The 18,611-nt window shown below is 40.3% G+C and overlaps 3 protein-coding genes across 4 annotated transcripts; 2 read left to right on the top strand and 1 right to left on the bottom strand.

Moving 5' to 3' along the window:
• Nucleotides 1-1,260: 1,260 nt before the first annotated feature.
• setd9 (SET domain containing 9) lies at nt 1,261-2,364 on the bottom strand. The gene has a single exon (XM_085254723.1). It carries the CDS (start codon nt 2,325-2,327, stop codon nt 1,449-1,451), a length of 879 nt encoding a protein of 292 aa, XP_085110849.1. The 5' UTR covers nt 2,328-2,364; the 3' UTR covers nt 1,261-1,448.
• Nucleotides 2,365-2,542: 178 nt separating this feature from the next.
• dcun1d1 (DCN1, defective in cullin neddylation 1, domain containing 1 (S. cerevisiae)) lies at nt 2,543-7,366 on the top strand. The gene is made up of 7 exons (XM_085254724.1): nt 2,543-2,662; nt 4,116-4,329; nt 4,445-4,613; nt 6,188-6,318; nt 6,401-6,483; nt 6,578-6,674; nt 6,759-7,366. The coding sequence occupies exons 1-7, from the start codon at nt 2,660-2,662 to the stop codon at nt 6,833-6,835; spliced, it is 774 nt and encodes a 257-aa protein (XP_085110850.1). The 5' UTR covers nt 2,543-2,659; the 3' UTR covers nt 6,836-7,366.
• A 1,284-nt stretch (nt 7,367-8,650) lies between these two features.
• ccdc39 (coiled-coil domain 39 molecular ruler complex subunit) lies at nt 8,651-18,488 on the top strand. 2 transcript variants are annotated; one of them, XM_085255054.1, is made up of 21 exons: nt 8,699-8,856; nt 9,482-9,714; nt 9,798-9,917; nt 10,055-10,201; nt 10,306-10,464; nt 10,553-10,645; nt 10,736-10,864; nt 11,207-11,398; nt 11,489-11,592; nt 12,836-12,968; nt 13,416-13,610; nt 13,740-13,904; nt 13,984-14,121; nt 14,960-15,168; nt 15,250-15,373; nt 15,478-15,637; nt 15,732-15,838; nt 17,369-17,509; nt 17,634-17,813; nt 17,892-17,980; nt 18,068-18,488. In XM_085255054.1, the coding sequence occupies exons 3-21, from the start codon at nt 9,813-9,815 to the stop codon at nt 18,240-18,242; spliced, it is 2,745 nt and encodes a 914-aa protein (XP_085111180.1). In that variant the 5' UTR covers nt 8,699-8,856; nt 9,482-9,714; nt 9,798-9,812; the 3' UTR covers nt 18,243-18,488. The 2 variants fall into 2 exon arrangements, with proteins under 2 accessions (XP_085111179.1, XP_085111180.1); XM_085255053.1 differs by lacking the exon at nt 9,482-9,714 and having other exon boundaries at nt 8,651-8,856.
• The last annotated feature ends 123 nt before the right edge of the window (nt 18,489-18,611 follow it).

Genomic DNA, 18,611 nt, shown 5'->3' with positions numbered 1-18,611 from the left:
CTGGAGAGTCTATACATGCAGTTTTTATCTCCTGGTGACCTTTGAGACGAAAGTTCAGTTAGATAATGCTTCAATTAGTCTCCACTGAGTCAGAGACTTGCTTTGATAAAGTTACCCAGTTTAGCTGAGCTAACACAACCATTTTCTCCCTGTGTCACCTCTCTACTTTCCACGTTTCACCTTCTTGGAGAAGTTCCTGATTTACTTGGAAGACCTTGGACTCTACTCTGGTTTAGACAATGTTAACTAGATTATTATGAGATTATTATTATAATACATATTTAGAGGATTATTCTCTAAATATGAGAGAAGCATACAATAATAATCAATTGTGAGGCACACTCACGTGACTGGATATAATATCCCTGTTTACTTTAAAAAACAAATTTAGATTCTGTATATTTAAGCCTTCCCCTACAGCAAAGCTGTTTTAATGGCCAGGTTTTATTTGATCTCTGGTAGTCGTGCTTGCATTGTTAGAAAAAGAAAGAGCATATTTCTCCCATATCAGCTTCTCTTCATTGGCTTCCTGTTAAATGTAGACTCACATTTAATATTCTTCTCCTTACATACAAGATCTTGAATAATCGGGTCCCATTTTATCTTCAAGACCTTATATCACCCTAACAGAGCACTTTGCTCTCAGACTTGTGGTTCCTGGGATATTTAGTAGAATAGGAGGCAGAGCCTTTAGCTTTAAGGCCCCTCTTCTGTGGAACGGGACAGACACACTCTCTACTTTTTGATTAAGCTTATAGTAAGGGCTGGATAACTAACCCCAAACCTTCCCTTAGTTACACTTCACTGACTGTTTATTCTTCACACTCTCTATATGTTTATACCTCACTTTGCATTTAATCAATAGTTATTTTTATGTTTGGCTCTCTCCCACAGTGTGTCTTTTGTCCTGTCTTCCTCCCCTCACGGCACATGGCCGCTCCTCCTTGAGCCTGGTTCTGCCTGAGGTTTCTTCCTGTTAAAAGGGAGTTCTCTGTCCCACTGTTGGGTCATTTGATTGTTGTTAAGCTTTTAGCTAAAACATTTGAGCAACTCTATGGACCATCCAGCAGTATCAGCGCACCACTCTTAAACCAGCACTTGTGATGACTTTTGACTCAGCCAATAAGAGGGAAACTTCATTCTTTCTTTTCTGCTAGAACCACAAACCACAAGTAAGTAGGGTACCATAATTCATATACTTAATATTAAGTGAAATGACTGTCTTATCAACAATGAAAAGGTTGTGGTACACATGTCAAATAAGATTACAAATACTTTATTCATCCACAAATGTTACAAAATTGCTCTGTTAAAGCAACCAACAACAAAAAGCTTTGCCTTTGTTCCAGTGTACAAAGGGAGCGGTTGGATTTTTCCTTTTTTTTCTTTAATTAAATACAGTGGAGATATGGTTTGAATTTCACAGATGCAGGCTTTTGGAAACTATATTAATGCACAATGGTGTAGTAGTTAGAGAAGAGTTCCTCCCCTGCTGAAATGTCCCTGAGCGACACTAGCACAACACACCGCAGACGCCTCTGTGTACCCTGGCTGTAGTTGACGTTAGGGAGATACTGGCGGAGCTCAATGGGAAACTTGTCTGGCAGGTCGTACTCCTGGTAGCACACGTTGGCAGGCCTCTCGTAGGAGCAGTTGTTCACATATTGACCTACAGCCAGGGGGTTATGGGGAGTGTCTGTCAGCCAGCTTGTGTCGCTGGTCAAATAAGGACCTATTCTGTCTCTTCCACTGCACGACTTGAACACCATCCTAGAGATGCCTTTGTCATTTCCATCAACCAGGATGCCATCAATGCATCTGAAAACAAAGGGGTTTCTGATGGACTGAAGAAGAATGGGCTCATAGGGTTGGTAAACAGTTCCGGGATACATTGCAACTGTTGCTCCTTTGGGTACAAATCCCTTGGTGACAAAGACTCCAGTTCCTGCGAAGGATAAAGTGCTAGGCTTCCGCTCAATGCAGAATCCCAGTGTCTGTAACATGGCATCCTGTCCGCACACCGGATCTCCTCCAACCTGCTCTGCTTCACTTGTTAGCTGCAGCATAAATGGAGTCTGGAACTGCCTCTGATGAAACCCATGTTTCCTGAACAGGGCTCTGAAGAGCGCCAGCAAGCTCCGTGAAACCTCCTCATCGGGGACTAGCTTATCTTTCGAGCGCTCAGTCACCTTCCGCAGTGTTTTCTCATTTTTAGACAGGTTGAAGACTACCCAAGGCACAAACCTGTGTCGGTAGGACTTCCATTTGTTCTGAAATCTTCGCAAAACAACTGTAAACATCCAGAGACTTGTTTGTATGTCGGACATTGAAGAACGAGGTTCTTTGGATGAATCGTCGAGTCGTTTCCGATAACTTGCTTCAAAATAAAAAAAACAAACACTTGTTGCTATTTCAAAACGTAGAACGAACTTTAAATTTGTTTTGCTTAAATATCTTTAGATATGTATTTTATGTTTGATAAGGAACAAAAATCGATAATTAACACTTCTGGAAGTTGTATAGGTTATAGGCTATAAATTGTATGCTCTTATTTTGAAGAGCTGTGATTCAACCGGAAAAACTTTTTACGCGACTTGTAAAAACTTTACGGGCACTAAGCCAGCTGGATGGGAGGAAGAGTAGCCCGGCAGTGACAAACATGGTATGAAATTACTCTTTTTTTATTTATTTTATTATTGTTTGTAGGGGCAAATATAACATGTACCCATTCACATAAACGTATAAAAACACATCTCTTCGGATTCATATCATAGTATTAAAACTGCTTTTAATACCTTAAATTCGCCTGAAATAATGAAAACAAACAGCCCCCTCTCCTTTAGCATTAGCGAAGTAGCTCACAGTGGGGCTAACCAACAAGCACAGTGAGCTAACTACGATTGCTATCATTTAAACACATAAAATGACAACTTTTAGATCGTTGTCGTGTGGAATGCGTAACTTTATCAGTAGTATTGATATTAAGACAAGGAAACCGCCAGTCAATACACTAGAAGTCGGTAAATGCAATCAGCATAGCATATCGCTGCTAGTTCCCTCTTACTGTGATTTAGATGTGTTTCGCCAGAGTTCACTGTAGCTAACAGCTAGCCTACCCTTTGTGGTTATTGAAGAGCGGCACGATTATTTCGTTCAGTACTGAGATAACGATTATTTATAATTTTTTCAATTACAGAATTGTTTTTATTGCAGTGCCACGTAAAGACACCGCCTTCATATCTTTGTATCAAAATACAAAAGTCACCTGAATTTAGTGCGCCTCAGAGAAGGAAAAACACTGTACCAAAACTTAATACAAACTTAAATCAGCAGTGCACTTCTTTCACATTTACATTGTGCTACATCCCTGTTAATTCAACTTTATAAATTACTCTTTGCAGAGACATCAGGTCTTTATTCACCTGGCCCATGTGCATTGCCTATAAGCAAAATCTAAAGTTTCTCACTCCATTCAGTGTACCTGCATGATGGATGTGAATAAAACTCGAAGCAGTGTACTTCACATATGGGAGATCCTATCTCTAGCAGCATTGCCACTTTAGGAAAGTAAATAAAGGAGATAAATCTTTTGTTTGTCCTGTATGTTTACCCTTTACCTGAAGCCTTTACTACTCACTATGTTTAGTGGACAGAAATATTTGGCCAAATAGAATCTTGATTGGCTGTTGATGTCAGCGTGTCTTTGTGAGCTGCGTGGATGTGCAGACTATATTACTGTTATAAGGTAACAGTTATAATTGAGACACACAGGCACACGGTCAGGTGCTGATTTAGTGAGCATTTGATTTGCTTTTGCTCTGCGTTTTGTTGGTGAAGCACACATTTCAGTATTTGCAAAGTCACATTCATTTAATTGTGGGAGGCTAAAATCGTACTTGAGATTAAAATGTGATTAATTGAGCAGCCCTAGGTTATTGTGTGAAAATTCAGATGGTACGCTTTGCAGTGTTATTGTAATCTCCCATTCTGTGCAAGTCGCACAGGGAATTAATACGTGAAAAAATTACTCCATATTGTTGTTGCTGCCTCATACCTTCAGCTATTTGTGTATTTTGGCTATTTGAGTATGTGCCCTGTGTGTTGTGTCTGTGCAGAACAAGCTGAAGTCCTCGCAGAAGGATAAAGTTCGCCAGTTCATGATTTTTACACAATCCAGTGAGAAGACTGCAGTGACCTGCCTGGCACAGAATGACTGGAAGCTAGATGTTGCCACAGATAAGTTTTTCCAAAGTCCAGAGCTCTACATTTCAAATCTAAAGGGGGCCTTAGACAAGAAGAAGCTTGAGCAGCTGTATAACAGATACAGAGGTATAGAAAAAGCACCGCTATAATGTTTCCATTGGTTAGAAATTGTATACACAGCACAGGACTGAAATTAATACTCTGAATGGTTAATCAGTTAATTCATTTTTCTTGTTCTTAGATCCTCATGACGACAACAAAATAGGCATTGATGGGATCCAGCAATTCTGTGACGACTTGGGTTTGGACCCTGCCAGTATAAGCGTCCTTCTCATCGCCTGGAAGTTCAGGGCAGCAACACAGTGCGAGTTCTCGAAACAGGAGTTCATGGAAGGCATGACAGAACAGGGGTGAGAAAAACATTTTCAGATGGTAAAAGAAGAGAACTGTGTTCCTATGTGTGATGTGCAACAATCATTCAAACACTGGTGTAACTTTAAGTAAGACTGATGGGGTGGATTGTTGTGCAAATGCACGTATTCATTTAAAAATGCTTATTTTGTGATTTTATTTGGAGAAAGATGCAAACATATTTCCGAAATTGTTTGAGCACAGTAAATGTAAATAAAAACAGAATTTAGATTGGAAAAGTTTTTAAATGCTGTATTTCCTAAAAAAAATAGAAAAAGACATCACACTAGAGGTTGAGTAGCAACAAATTTAATTGTTTTTTTTTAAATAATATCAAATTTGATATCAGCATCACATATCAAAGATTTTGGCACAGAGGCATAATTCCCACTGTGTTGCATCGCCTCTTTTTATGTCACCGTTAGTGCTCTTCAGCTCTCGCTTCATGTTAATGCGGTACGTGCTGACTGTGGGTTGACATTTTTGAAGTGAAAAAAAAAAATTCCTTTCCTGTAAAAATTGTCATCTGAACGTAGTATAAAAAATGGTCGCAGTTTCCTGGTCTGAAAAACCCGCATTCTTTTTAATGGCCTCTAGGAGGCGATAGAGGTGTTGCAAGAGAAGTTCTGGTCCCATGTGGAAAAACGGCTTTCTACTTGGACTTCTGGAAACAAGTTTCTGCTAAGCTCATGGGCTTAGCATTTAGCATTTCAGATCATACTGAATAAAGCATTGAGTGTTTTTTGCAAATTTTGGTCAATTTTAGTGTCAGAATGGACGATTGTCCAGGATGTGTCTGTTGACCACAACAACTTGTGCTTGATCAATCTTAGCCACGCCTTTATTCAATGTCCGTACATCTGAATGGGCCGCATATGTTGCTCCAAAACCTTCACGTAGCGTTAAGCATTAACGGTGCCTTCACAGATGTGCAAGTGATCCCTTCCGCATGCTCTAATGTGGCTCATGGGAGCCTTTTGCACACAATCATGTTAGTTAGCTGGGAGGTGTTCCACCAGGTGGTGTTTTGCGGGTTGCAAAGATTTTCTAGCTTTGTTCTTCTGGTCTGACCCATTTTTTAAAATTGTTTTTTTTAACTGTGTTGCTAAAGATAAACAACTAAATAAATAAAAATGAGCATATTGTTCAAAAAGTAATAAGAAATATCAGTCTTTATCTGATCTGATCCGATCCTCCTTATACTACGAGGCCAATCCCAAAAGTAAGGTCTCCTATTTTGTATTTTCTATGTATTTCGAAAACAATAGGAGACCTTACTTTTGGGGTTGCCCTCGTACATCAGTTTCATGTGGGGCTGAAACGATTCTGATGATTATTATATTTTGCTTTTATTTACATTTTACACACTGCCCCAACTTTTCTGGAAACGGCGACACCAAAGTAAAGTTCTGTGATAATTTACATTTTTATGCTATAAAATCACTGACAACTGTAAAGGCTTCAGGGTCTGCTTGGACTTTGTCAGATATAAACCAGTTGCTACATTTTGCCGCTTCATTTTTAGCCACTGGACAGCAACAGTGTTTTGTTTTGTTTTTTTATCCTTCTGCAGGTGTGACAGCATAGAGAAGCTAAAAGCTCAGCTGCCTAAGATAGAGCAAGAATTAAAGGACTCAAGGAAATTTAAGGACTTCTACCAGTTTACATTTAATTTTGCAAAGAATCCTGGCCAGAAAGGTTTGGGTAAGAATCCTTTTAATGCTCATTGGCTGTTTTTGTTTTCTTGGTTGAATTTCTTTTCGATTGAATACTGTTTTTCTTACAGATTTAGAAATGGCAATTGCATATTGGAATTTAGTTCTCCCAGGAAGATTCAAGTTCCTGGACCTGTGGAACAAATTTTTAGTTGTAAGTTTACAATAAATAAATCATAACAAGGCTATGCTAAGTACGCAGGTATCATCCTTTCTCAGAAATAAACTTTGCTCCTCATCCTTTGCAGGAACACCATAAAAGATCGATTCCTAAGGACACTTGGAATCTCTTACTAGACTTCAGCACGATGATCACGGACGACATGTCGAATTACGACGAGGAAGGTTTGTAGATTTCTCGTTGGCAGTCATGTCTTGAAACGTGTTATTCAGAGTCAAATCGCTGAATCTGTTTTGCTTCTTCGATAGGAGCGTGGCCCGTCCTTATTGACGATTTTGTGGAGTTTGCGCGACCACACATCGGAACCAAAAGCACTGCAGTTTAAGGTCCGCTCTCACTGAAGTAACAGCCATGAGAGGTTTCTACAAAATCAGTGACTGGAGGACAGTGGAGTCACGCTGAGCTGGGAACTATGTTGCCTTTTCAACCCTCAGGACTGAAATATTTTACACAGCAGAGACTTTATATATATTATGTGTATGTACAAAAGGCATATCCGTTTGTTAGTTAACACGTGATAGTTTGAAACTTTTATCTAAAGTATTGGGCTTTTGTGTGCGCTCAAGCCAACTAGAGAGGAGTCTCCATTTGATCCCACGTGGGTCTCTGATGTGGTTGCACTCCGATACAGGTAGATATACACACTTGAACTGTAATGTAAACACAAGGGTTTGCAAAGAGGATGTCGTTCTTTAAATACTGAATTTTAATACTAGTGTGCATTTCCTGATTTTGGTTTTATGATATGTTTGTGTTACAAGTCAGTATCAAACATTGATTGTAATTTTTTAAATCATAATGCTGTTTGTTTAAACATGGATGCGTAAGGATAAAATAAATAATTCAGTTTGGTCTCTTTAAAGTTGCCAAGCCTCTGTGCATTTATACTTAGAAAGAGAAAATGAGACATTGAAAGTCAGTCTCTGTTTGGTTTATTGCCAAATACCCTCATTAACCTTTAGAAATGTCTTAATGTTTTATGGCACAAATCCAACAAGGTGCTAGAAACATTCCTCGAAGATTTTCATCAGGATTGACATGACGGCATGACAAAGATTTGCTGGCTTGATGATGAGAATCTTCTGTTCCACCACATTCCACTGGACTGAGTTGAGGTCATTTGAGTACAGTGAACTCATTGTGGTGTTCATGAAACCAGTTTGAGTCCAGGCAGTCTTTGTCATTGAACTGTAGCCAAAATTTCCTGTTACTGGCTGACGAGAGGCACCTGCTGTGGTCTAATGCTGCTGTAGCTCATGTAGTTTAAAGCTAGATGTGCTGTATGTTCAGAGTTGCTCTTCTGTACACCTTTGTTGTAACAAGGGGTTATTTGAGTTATTGTTGCTTTTCTATCAGCTGAAAACAATCTGGCCATTCTCCCATGACCTCTGACTTCAACGAGGCAGAGAACTGCTGCTCACTGGATATTTTCTCAGGAGATCAGCAGTTTCTGTAATGCTCGGACCAGCCTGTCTGGCACCAACAGACATGTCGCATTGAGAGTCACTTTAGTCCCCATTTTGATGCTTAGTTTTAACTTCAGTAGGCTGTCTTGACCATGTCTACATGATAAAATGCATTGAGTTGCTACTATGTGATTGGCTGATTTTTAAATATTTACATTAAGGAGCAAATTTGATATGTGATGCCATGTTTTATGATTGGCAGGTTAATGTCCCCATAACTATTAGAAGCTTCTTTAAGTTTGAGGTTGTTACAACTTAACGGACCTGTGGTTTTAGGTAAATCCAACTGATTCTCATACAGCTGTTTCCTAAAATAGTAATTAATCAGTTAGAGAATTAGAGAGGTAGGCTATAATATGCTTAGTTGAAACGGGTCATTGGATTTTGTATTATTCTTTTAACATCACTGATGGAGATGTCAACTGAGATGGCAATTCAAGCAGAAGCTGAAGCACATCTCAAAGAGGAAGAGAAGTGATAAAAATGGAAACAAATTTGACGTCACTTTTCATTTAGTTAATTCAGAAGATCATTTTCTTTATATGCAAGTTTCATTCTACATATTCAAACTTCATTCCATATATTCAAGCGTACTTCTATGGGTGCTTCACTGTAGTCTCGCGTTATTTACTTCCGTTGACGCGTTTATATGGATGCGTGGTTGCTACGGGCGACTGACAACAGACGGCAACAGCGGAACAGCTAAAAGCTGGAGTTGACACTATCTTAGTGGAAATAAGTATTACTTTAACCCCCTCAGAAAGGCTGTCTTAATCAGAATAAGATGTCTAGCACTAACACAGCTCTGCCTGACACAGGCTGGGATGAGCACTTTGCTATCCCCGAGCCCAACGCTGAAAACAAGGCACTGCTTGAGGAGGTGAGTGTGGGAACGTAGTAACTGTTTATCTCACCGCCAAACTAATAGTTTTAGTAAGTGAAGTAATCTAAAGTGTCAAACAAATCTAACAGAGGAATCCGGGATCTCTGAACGAGCCTCTGAATGACTGTAATGCTCACAACGTAAAATAAATTCTGCTTGGGGTCTCATGCTTTGTTGTCAGGTCTGTTTGCGTCCTCTCTGACTTTACGACAAAAACGCCAGAATATATATATCGTATATACGGTGCACAATGTAATAGAGAATATGCTTGTTTTGGGGCTACATTGACGCTGTAAGTATCTAGACCAGAAGGGTCAGACCACTTTATGCATTATGCTTTTCATATATTTTTAACCCCCCCCCCCCCGGATTTTTGATTTCTCTAAGTTCAAATAGTAAGTTCTCTGCTGAGCAACAGCAATGATTAAAATCAAAATCTGAAACACCCTTTATAGTGGAAAGGCTCTTTGGGTCCCATTTTTTTAAGCCATCACCAGAGTATTATTCTTGATCAGTTATTTTTCCTCCTTCAATGAACGAGCAATTTATGTTTATCTAAAACAGAGGAAGGACAGCTGATGTGTTAATAAATGCAGTTTTACAAATATATGTTATTTTTCAGTCTTTTGTCAGTACATCTAGCCTTCACTTTACAAAGCACAGGACGAATGTGGAGTTTCCAGGGTCTGCGCAGCCTCTTACCCTATTGCAGCTGGAATAGACTTGAACCCCCTGACAGCTGTAACCAGAGCCTTCCAATAGGCTGTTTCTGGCCTCATTTGCTTGACATCCCTGATGTAGACCACTTTGTAGCAGTGCCTGAGTTCACAAGTCCTAAGGTTTTTCAAAAAATTGGTAGGTGGCTAAGTGTTGCTTAGCCCTGTTCAAACATTCAAACATTCTTGTGTTACATTATCTGGTAACTTGCTCAACAACAGATTCGCAGAAAAGAGATGGAGCTGCTGGAGCTGGAGCACATGCTTGAGAGAAATAAAGATCACAAGAAGATAATGACTGAATACTTAAAGAATGCCAAACAAGAGCTGGATAACACTGAGGTGAGATTATTAGAGCATATTGTGAATTTACCGTTTGTCGTACCAGTGTGTGTCGTGTGTGAGACTTTTGTAACTGGCTTGTAGTTACTGTGTCATGGCGTGTTACTTTGTTATTCTGATGTTTTTTCTGCTCACAGGCTCTATGCAAGGCAAAGGAAAGAGAGGAAGAGTTTGAGAAACACTTGACAGCTCTCTCAGATAGAGAGAACGGTCGCCAGGCTCAGGAGGCTGCTGAGATGGAGAAAGAGCTCAAGTCTTTAGCAGAGAGGAAAGACATGATAGAGGTCTGTGTATATAAACATCTGTATATACACATCATATACAGGATTTGGCTTAGTTTAGCTGTTGGTACCAAAATGACCTTCTGAACTTTTGCCCATCTTGCCAGAACCACATCTTCAAGGGCAAACAGAAGTTGGATGAGTTTATGGAGCAGATGAACTGGGACAAGCAGACCATGGATGTCTTTTTAGAGGAGTCGGCGCGTAAAGATGAGGACACAATGGCCATCATCAAGTATGCTCAGCAGGACGAGCAGAAGATCAAGGTTAAAAAAATAAAAATAAATTCTGGAATATGGATGATCAAGCTGTTTTCACTCTCTGCTAACAACTGTCTGATCTCTCCTCATATAGTCACTCACTCTGGCTATAGAGAAGAAGACACTGGAAGCCAAAGAAAAGCAAAGAGCACTGGTCAAAGAGTCGACTGAGACTTTATCTGCTCAGGTAATGTGAGACTGATTCTCAGCAGACAAACCAAAGCAGTTACAAAAACCTCCTTCAGGATGACTGCTGCTTCCTTTCCTGTCCAAACAGATCGCGTTGGATAAGACTACAGAGAATCTGCAGCAGGCACACCTGGAGGCCCAGCAACTCATCCACCAGTGGGAAAATACTATCAAGCAGATGATGCAACGGGATGAAGACATGCAGCAGTGTGCTCTGGTAAAGTGTATGGTGTGGTGGGGCGTGGTTTGCTGCTGCAGGTGCGATTGACCCATCTGCGTGGCAGCATATGCCACGCCATGCCGGCTTAAAAGTTTGGAGTTTTGGTGAATGTGGTTGTTGTTGTTATGTTGCGCTGGCAGCGGGAGAGCTGCAGCTCTGTGTCTGTGTGTACAGCAACCGGTAAAATAAAGATGATCAAAATGCCACTGGGTCTGCCGTGGTCATTTACATGGGGATTTACACTTCTGCTGATAAAAGACATGAAGGAAAGCCAAGAATATGTGAATTAACATTGAAGTACACGTGAGTAACACCTGTGTTGTTCCTTTATCATTCCAGCAAGTTGCCCAGTTGAACCAGGCTATGAGGGAAAGGAATGCCACGGTAACAGAGAGGAAGAACTTGCTAGATACTCAGAGGAGCAACAACAAGGAAACTGAGAGGAAGATAACTCTCACCAACCGACAGGGAGCAAAACTGAGACAGGATCTGAAGGAGCAGGAGAGTAACTGCAGCAGGCTGCAGGATGAGGTCAGTTCCTCAAACTGTGCTGTATCTAAAGGAGTAGTAGCTTCATGTTCTAAGAGCTTGTCAGTCAATGCTCATGTTTGTGTCCTGCAGCTGAATACCTGCAAAAACACACTGGACAGAACAACCTCTGACGTGGAGTCCCTGACATCCCAGATATCCAGAATGAAGAAAGACATCCAGGATAAAAATGACAAGTCAGTGGAATCTTACGACACATCCCTGCCTATAAAATAGCACTGTGATGTTTTACCTCTTTCCCATGTACTGCATGTATACTGTACAGTGCCGTGACAAAGTATTTGGCCTCTTTTTCCCCATACACACACATTTCCCAATCATCAAAAAAAGTTTTAATATTAGACAAACATAATTGGAGCAAATACAAAATGCAGATTTATAAAAGTAAAAAGTTAAAACTACGACCACCATGTTTGACTGTTGGTATGATGTTCTTTTAGAAAATGCTGTGTTAGTTTAACAGGACAGAAAGCTTCCAAAAGTCTTGTCAGTCCACAGAATATTTTCCCAAAAGTCTCGGTGATCATCAAGATGTTTTTGGCAAATGTGAGAAGAGCCTTTGTGGGTTTTTCTGGTCAGCAGTGGTTTTATCCTTGAACTCTCCCATACGTGCCATTTTTGCCCAGTCTCTTTCTTATTGTTGCATCATGACCTCTGACCTTAACTGAGACATGTGAGGCCTGCAGTTCTTTAGATGTTGTTCTGGTTCTTTTGTGACCTCCTGGATGAGTTCACCACTGTTCTCCATTTGTGGCTGTTGGCTCTGACTGTGGTTCATTGGAGGCCCAAGAAATGGCTTCTGTTTAAGCAATTTCTTGATTTAACAGCTCTGCCAGTAATCAGGCACGATTGTGGTGAGTGAAATTGGACTCAGCTTTCCAAATAATGAGGTTAATCACAGTTAATTCATAATTTAAAAAGGGGAAGAACTAATTTTTTATACATGCCAGGTAGATTGGCACTCAGTGCCCCCAATTAACTGTAGTGGTAATTATGAAAATCATTTTTTATTGTTTCTGTAACAGTTAATCCACCAGTATGCGTAAGCTCTTTTTTTAAATGATCAAAATGTAATAAAAAAACAAAAGAAAACAGTAAAGCACATTATTATTATTATTATTTGATGAAGATGGCAAATTACAATTATTTACTGAACAGAAAAATAGTTTGAGTGGTTGATTGTTAATTATTTTCTGACCTCTTAGAGAAGTCCAGTGTGCCCGCTCATATTTGGGTATAAAAACATGAATACTGTTTATTATTTGCCTAAAAAATAACAATATCATTTTTAGTTTTCAACAACTTTTTGACAATGTCTAAAATATTTGTCTTTTTTGTTTTTAGAGGTTATCTAATAAATCTGCGCCTTTTTGCAGGGCTTGTTAAATATACATGCCTGTGTGTGTGTCTGTGTTGTAGACTCAGGCAGGCTAGGGCATACAACGCTGCACTGGACGAGAAGCTGAAGGTGGTGACTCAGACAGCCCTTAGTGAGGAGGAGAGAGCTGCACAGATGGATCAGTTTCTTAAGGATGAGGAACAGGCCATCAAGGTGAGCTGCCAAATCTGATCCAGGTAGAAGAGAACTGTTGTGCACAGAATAAGAACTTTGTCTAAGAATTTCTGCCTACACTCGTTATTATGTTGGTTTTGTTTTCATGGCATGAATAAGACATACAAGAAAAAGAAAAACCTTTTACAAAACTATAAAACAGTGTTATTTAAATAGCATGAACTAAATATACTGATTGTACTGATGTATTAACACCATACAAGGGAAGGCTGCAGAAACCTCAAGGCTCATTAAAGGTCTGTTGTAATTGCAGTGATGTAATAGAATCGAGATGATCACATGGTGTAATCAGAAGTAGCATGATTTCAATTTCACTTTTTAAAATTTGGGTTTTTTAATAATTCACCTGCTAGAACCCAGATGAGCAGACTCCGAGCTCGGTGCCTCAGACCTGCTGTGTAACCCTTTGCTTGTGCTGTGCTACAGGACTTGGATGTCCAGCTGCGTGACTGCAGGGAGGAGCTGTTGCATCATAAGGAGCGTTTGCAGGCCGTTAAGACAAAGGAGAAGGATTTTATCTCGCAGGTTTCAAAGAGTAAATCCACCATTAACAGCCTGGAGAGTCAGCTCAGAAAACTGGAACAGGACCTGATTAGACACCAGATGACCATAAGTGACCAGGCACGCTTAGCAAAAATCATACACTCACGCACAGACACGAACGTGTGCGCTAGCCAGCTTTCACTACTCTGGTGCTGAAATACCAACATGTTAAACCTTCCTTCCTTACTTGTTTCCTGCTTTGTGTAGAATTGCAAGATGATCTTCCTAAAAACAAAACTGGCAAAGCTGAAAGGTGACGTTAACCAAGAAGAAAAGAAAATGCTCGACAGGAAGCTCGCTGAGCTGACCGAAGAACTCGAAGAGAAAAAGAAGAAAGCCAAAGTGCTTACCGACACTCTCAAGGAGGCTGAGGTCGATCTGATGCTTCGCTGTACTATTCTGCCTTTTTATGAATCCCATCTGACGTATTGCATTTGTTTGTCTCTGGCAGGATGATATTCGCAGTTTGAGGAAAGAGATTGAGAAGTCTGAAGCTCAGAAGAGAGATCTGAGCAGTAAGGTGGAGGAGCTCCTGCTAATCCGTAACACCAGTGAGAAGGAGCTGAAGACTCTCAGACTGAGGAAGCAGGTAACTAACTAATGGAGGCTAATTCAGTGCATCATGCTCATAGGCACGTGGTTGTGGTGTGCTATGTTCACCATTATAATTTAAATTCAGCTTTTATTTTAAAGAACCTACAATAACACAGAGACAACCCAACAATCAGATGACCCCCTAGGAGTAGGGATGGGAATTGATAAGAATTTAGCAGTTTCTTATTGATTCTCATTAGGTTTTCATTAGCTCCACTGTGAGAGTCAACACCATTATTTCAAAGACATTACGTTCATGCAAATCGACTGCATGCTGTGTGGTCAAATGTTTAAGCGTGTTGAAGGTATTTTTTACTCTTTGCTATGATCATTGTTGGTGTTGTCACTTAAAATAAGTAATGTACTGTCTGTACTACACAGAACACATGCAGTACATAACTTAATTACCCTCAGGAGAAACTAACTTGTTACATTACTTTCACATTTCTCTGAAAAATGACCTGAAACACTTATCAGTATAACCCTATACTCTACAGTCCCACACACCAACATAAATCCCTATCCTAATGAGGACACACATTCAGGGTCCAGCTGACGGGGTGGGGTCTGCATTCGCTCAGCTTTAACAACACTCTGGGTTCTTGGCTAGTTTAGCGTTAGCATGATGTCTCATCTTTTTGTGGAATAAAAAAGTGTAATAATGAGTCAAACAATGGGTGTTTTAATAAATAGTAAATAATTAGCCTGTTTTTTCTTCACTAACCAATGTGGGTTAGGACTGAAAACATTAAAATTTCTGTTGATCACATGGAAATGGATGGATACCCCATGGACCACACATGTTATTGTTAGCCTCATGTGTTTCTCATCAGGAAAACAAAGTGGAGCACCAAATGTTAAAGATACAGGTCAAACGTGTGAGGGATCTTCTGTACAGCAAGGCTGACAACGTGCTGTCGCTGGAGAAGAGACTGCTGCAACTACAAACAACCATGAAGGAGAGGGAGGATGAGATTAAGGTCTACAAAGAAATGCTCAGCCAGCAGCTCAAGATCAGTGAGCAGGAGAGGCAGAAACTCAGGTGGGACAAAAAGAACAAGACTATCCACTTTGCTGTCAGTTGAGTTTTGCATCTGGTTTATCAGATTTTTTTCTGTTTCAGTGCTGAACTCAGTGAGAAACTATCCAAGATTGACACGATGAAGAAATGTTTCGAGATTGTGAGCCTTTCCATGGCACCTCCTGAGGAAGAAGAGGCGAAATCGCAGGCTTACTACATCACAAAGGTCTGCACACACACTGCTGTGTTAAAGCAGACTATGGTTTGATTTTTTTTTTCCCACAGCACCACACAATCACTTTGAATGACCACTCTGTGCTTTTTCTGCAGGCTGCACAAGAGAAAGAGGAGCTTAGGAGGAAAGGCGATGAGCTGGATGCTACAATCCACAAAGTGGAGCTGGAAAACAAAGCTCTGGAAAACACCATCCAGCTGTTCAACAACAGTAACTCTGCATTTCGCCAGTCTCTGAACAAAGTGAATGAATCCAGTATGTATGAGAGGGTGGATGGAATGACACCAAACCAGCAACTCAAAAGTCCCCCTTATCACCAGGAAGTTTTATGTCATTTTTTCCTCTTTAGGTCCAATGTACCAGGAAAAAGTGAAACTGGAAGGGCAGCTGAATGTGGGTCAAGAGACGCTGAACTATATGAAAAGGCAGATCCAAGAGCTTCAACAGGATATGCAGGTTTTTGCTATTTATAGTAGCTGCTAGTACTAAGAAAAAGCAACCTGTACTTAAATGCTGAATACCTCAAGCTAATTCGGAATTAGGTGAAGTCTGTCATCATAATGTTCAGCACAAGGCTGAACTACAGGCTAAACACACAAAGCAGTTTAGTGTGTTAATGTTTTTTGAGTTGGGTCTAAAATAGTCTTGTATACTCAGTTCTTCCTGTGTTTGTAGAAACCACCAGCTGGTGCTATTCTTTGCTGATAAAATGAAAGATGACTTTGACTACTTGGGATGCTGGTTCCGTATTTATCTGTCAGATAACAGATGAAACTATGCAATCAGGGAGCTACTTTCGTATCACAAGTATCACATGCAACATCTGAAGAGAGGAGTTTCAGGGGGTGAAACAATTCATGAAGTTGCTAACCTGCAGATGACTTTGTTTTTTTATTGCTGGGGTGTGAAAAACAAGGCACAGGGCCAGAATTGGCCTAACATAGACTCCAGTGTGGCCCAGTAGACACATTTCTTTCATTTACTACAGCAGTTCTTTTTCATCATCATGTAGAAAAACTGAGACGTACTTTTAAAATTGCACCCCCCCTTTCTCACCATCTCTTCTCCCCTCTATTTTTCTTTCTCTCCCTCTCTTTCTTTCATTCTCTCTCCCTGTCCTATCCCCCAGTCATGTCTGTCCCGTCTGTAACAACTGAAAATCAAATCAAATAAATACATAATTATAATAAAGGTCAATCAAATGGACCAATATGGCAAGGCCACGATGATCCAATTGGTAAAGTAAATCCGCTTGGCATCTTTCTTGGCCTTCAGACAACAATTCTGATGGCTAAAGATCCAAATGGGACAGGCAAAAAAACAAAAAACAAAACATAAATAAATAAAATAAAATAAAATAAAATAAAATTGCACTTCCTTGTCTTTTATCAAGATATCTTGGGGACTAAATGTGTAGTTAATCTTCTTCACGCTGTCAGAAAGGGAATTTTAACAGGCCACTGCACTTGGCTCATGATGTAAAAGGAGTTTGGCGTCCTTGGTTATGCGCACACATGTGGGGGAAGGTGTGTTTCTGTGTAGCTCAGAAAGAGCTGAAAGTATCTTTCTCAGCTGCATATTGTCCATCAGTTTATCTATTAAATAAACCAGAATTTGATCGAGGGGGTTGGAGTTTAATGACATTTAATGACAATCTAATTAACAATTAATAATAAGCTCCGTGTGAGAGCTGCTTAGTTTCCACATTATAAGAACCAGTCTCAGGTCAACAGCAGTTATACAGTAAAATGTTATTTACCATTTTTAATCTTCTTGAGTTAAAAAATCTGTGTTGGTATTTGTTCTCATTTCCAGCATGAAAGAGTAGCTTGAGTATCATATAGCAGAGTATTATTAACAGTTAATTTTTGTAAAAACTATCGGAGTCATCTAGTGTAACTAACCTTGCATGAATCCCTGTGTATGTGTGCCTCAGTGAATGCTTTCTTTTTATGTGTTTGTGTGTACACCGCGCTCTGGTTTCAGGACCTGAACTATGTGTTGGAAAGTCTGCCACAAGAAGAGCGAATGGAGAGAGATAAGATAGAGAACAAACATGCCCTCGTCAGCAAAATGAACGAAGAAGTTACTTCCCAGCAGGAGAAAATTGACAGAGCCTCAAAGCAGGTTTGATGTCCAACTGCATCATGTTTTCTAAGCACATTTGTTAACCTGCCGCACCTGTGACCAGTCAACAGCAGAACGAAGCAGCGCCATGTTATAAATGTGTGCTACTCTGCTGATTTTCCAGTTCTCTAAGCTGACCAAAGAAGTCCGCTCAGCAAAGGGCACCAAAGGCGAGACTTTCGAAGAGAAAGACATTAAGCTGAGGGAGTTGAAGGAATTCATCAAGAATGTGGACAGGATGCTGAATGAGGCCTGGGAGGGCAATCCTGACCTCAGATCAGTGATGGAGAAGTATTTCCTGCAGGTACAGTTCTTCAAGGATTATTGAACGCTTTGATTTACTGTTGAAGCTCCTTTAACTTGAACGCTTTCTCTCTCTCAGGCCAGTCTGTCTCTTCCCTCTCCTTCTCCCACTCCTGCCAGCCAGCGGAGCTCCAAGACAAGTTCCCCCCGCTGCTCCACCTCTTTCAGGTCAGGCTTCATCTGTTCCTAATAAAACCTCTGATCCTCCAAAGAAGCTTCTTCTTTTGCATTTTTATGTTTTGTTTTCCTCTGCAGGTCTCTGGCATCCTCAGCCAGCGCCAGCCCCCGGACCGCGGCGCCTCACTCCCCGACACTGAAGACAGTGGAACTGAGCCTGGATCTGACTGCGACCTCCCCTCCTCTCACCACCTCCAGATGTTCCAGCTCTGCGAGCAGCTCAAGCAGCAGCAGAAAGTCAAAGAAGCTTTAGTGTCTTTCTCCTCTGATTGCTGCTTTACCATTGAGAACTACTCAGTTTCAGGATCATTTGTTTTTTGTGTCTTTTTTGGTGTGTCGCACTCATTTCAGAGTAAATCTTGAATCTGTTAGATTTACAGACTCTGTGAATCTAGTGTAATCTGATTTTTTTCTTTGGATTCTCCTTTTCTTTGCTTGTTTTGTCTTACAAATACATACATACGCAAAGAGTTCTCAATAAAATGTTATTGACAAGCCACTCTCTGAGTATTTGTATGACTGCGGTACCTTGAAAGCTTTCCTAAACTACCTACTTCACTACATATACACAGTGTGAAAGGTATTCAGCTATTTCTCTTACCCAGCTTTAGCAGCAGCTGAA

The sequence above is a fragment of the Mchenga conophoros genome, linkage group LG18 (genome assembly GCF_057382185.1).
Source record: "Mchenga conophoros isolate Kocher_MC1m ecotype Shallow Benthic linkage group LG18, M_conophoros_male_GT1.1, whole genome shotgun sequence".
Classification (NCBI taxonomy): Eukaryota; Metazoa; Chordata; class Actinopteri; order Cichliformes; family Cichlidae; genus Mchenga; species Mchenga conophoros.
This window is presented reverse-complemented; position numbering and strand designations above follow the sequence as displayed.

Bases quoted from the DNA above. Each gene is read 5' to 3' on its own strand.
- ccdc39 (XM_085255053.1), top strand. From the start codon at position 8,761: ATGTCTAGCACTAACACAGCTCTGCCTGACACAGGCTGGGATGAGCAC. The intron at 13,905-13,983 runs GTCGATCTGATG...TGTCTCTGGCAG, and splicing joins ACACTCTCAAGGAGGCTGAG to GATGATATTCGCAGTTTGAG. The intron at 17,981-18,067 runs GTCAGGCTTCAT...TTTCCTCTGCAG, and splicing joins CGCTGCTCCACCTCTTTCAG to GTCTCTGGCATCCTCAGCCA.
- dcun1d1 (XM_085254724.1), top strand. The intron at 4,330-4,444 runs GTATAGAAAAAG...TCTTGTTCTTAG, and splicing joins GCTGTATAACAGATACAGAG to ATCCTCATGACGACAACAAA. The intron at 6,675-6,758 runs GTTTGTAGATTT...CTTCTTCGATAG, and splicing joins GTCGAATTACGACGAGGAAG to GAGCGTGGCCCGTCCTTATT.
- setd9 (XM_085254723.1), bottom strand. From the start codon at position 2,327: ATGTCCGACATACAAACAAGTCTCTGGATGTTTACAGTTGTTTTGCGA.